The following is a 1,785-nucleotide window of genomic DNA, read 5'->3' as shown; positions in this document are numbered from 1 at the left end:
GACAGTGTTAGAAATAATCAAAACGTTTGTCCTGGGGGCAGATTGGGGAGACAGAACCCTTTATTGCCTGCTCGTTCCACCTCCACGCCGGGAATGAGCAGGGAATGGCTAAATTGTCCAGGTTTTAACTCTTTACTCTCCTACAGACAGAGCTAGGAACAATGGTCTAAATTTGCAGTGGGGTCTAGGTTGTATATTAGGAAAAACTTTTTCCCTAGGAGGGTGGTGAAGCACTGGAATAGGTTATCAGGGACGTGGTGGGAGTCTCTGTCCTTAGAGGTTTTATGGCCTGGCTTGATAAAACCCTGGCTGGGATAATTTAGTTGGGGTAGGTCCTGCCTTGAGCAGCGGCCTAAACTAAATGACCTCCTGTGGTCCCTTCCAACCCTAATCTTCTATGATTCTATGATTCTAACTCTCGAGGATGGAATAAATGGCTGTGTTTTTCATCTCCCCTGTCACCAGCGCTGGATCCAGATGATGAACGGACCCTTCACTTGACGAACACCCTGATTATCCTTGCACGAATGGGTTTGGTTTTCACGCTGTACACGATTGGGTTCATCAGGTGAGGAACCAGCAAATACACATGGGCCATGACAATCTGCACCAAGGGAGAAAAGTTCTTACTGTATCTGTATATCACAGACAAGCTAATTGACGGCATGTAAAAGAGCAGCATGACGCAGATGTGGGAGACGCAGGTGTTCAGGGCCTTGAGGCGCGCCGTGTGGGAAGCGATGCTCAGCACTGTTTTGAGGATCATCACATAGGATAGGAGGATGAGAAGCAAGTCGAATCCCACTGAAGAGACTGCTAAAAAGAAGCTATAGGTGATGTTGCCTCTGATATCCGAACAAGCCATCTTCATGACCTCCTGCTGCAGACAGTAGGAATGGGAGAGGATGTTGGCTTGACAGTATTGGTACTGTTTCAGGAGAATGGGGAGTGGGAATATTAACCCCACCCCTCTTAACAGAGACACCAGTCCCATCTTGGCTATTCTGTGTGGGGTTAAGATGGAAGCATATCTCAGTGGGTTACGGATCGCAACCAAACGGTCAAAGGCCACCGACAAGAGCACGGAGGATTCAGTGAATGAAAGCAAGCTGATGAAGAACACCTGGGCAAAACAAGCATCATGGCTGATCTCCCTAGAGTTAAACCAGAATATACCCAGTGTTGTCGGCATGGTGGATATGGATAAGCCAAGGTCTGTAACAGCCAGCATGGAAAGAAAAATGTACATGGGCTCATGGAGACTTGGATCTCTTTTTATAATGAACAGAATGACTGAATTTTCTAATATCGAAATAACATACATTAAGCAGAAGGGGATAGAAATCCAGACATGGACGTCTTCCTGCCCAGGTATTCCGGTGAGAGGGAAAACAGCAGGTTGGAATTTGGTGTCATTGACAGCTGACATGATGCACAGGGCAGGTCTGAGGTGTTTTTAAAGTTATTTCCTGAAAGGAAAAATAAGAGGAGACTCGATGATATTGAAAGAGACATCATTCTGCTCTCAGTGCATATCTACAGAGTTCCAGGAGGTCAAGGAAGATTAACAAATATATAGTCTTGGATTTACACCACTGAAAGGAAAATAGGCATAGCTGGACTGGATAAGACCCATAGTCGACCTTGCCCAGTATCCACTCGCCAGTACCAGATGCTTCAGAGGAAGGTAGACGAAGCCTTGCAATAGAGAGCTGTGAGAAAACGTGCCTCCAGAGAAAGTTTCCTCCTGACATGAACTATTTAGAGAATGTTTATGGTGTAAGT

The 1,785-nt window shown here is 45.9% G+C and overlaps 1 protein-coding gene across 1 annotated transcript; it reads right to left on the bottom strand.

Annotated features, from left to right (window-relative positions):
- Positions 1-493: 493 nt before the first annotated feature.
- Positions 494-1,429, bottom strand: LOC137144220 (olfactory receptor 51G2-like). Its single transcript, XM_067534433.1, has one exon. It carries the CDS (start codon positions 1,427-1,429, stop codon positions 494-496), a length of 936 nt encoding a protein of 311 aa, XP_067390534.1.
- Positions 1,430-1,785: the final 356 nt, after the last annotated feature.

The sequence above is a fragment of the Emydura macquarii genome, unplaced genomic scaffold, assembly GCF_026122565.2.
Source record: "Emydura macquarii macquarii isolate MOO-44397 ecotype Brisbane River unplaced genomic scaffold, CSIRO-AGI_Emac_v2 contig_3406, whole genome shotgun sequence".
In the NCBI taxonomy this organism is placed as follows: Eukaryota; Metazoa; Chordata; order Testudines; family Chelidae; genus Emydura; species Emydura macquarii.
The sequence above is the reverse complement of the archived record's forward strand: the minus strand, read 5'-3'. Positions and strand labels throughout refer to the sequence as shown.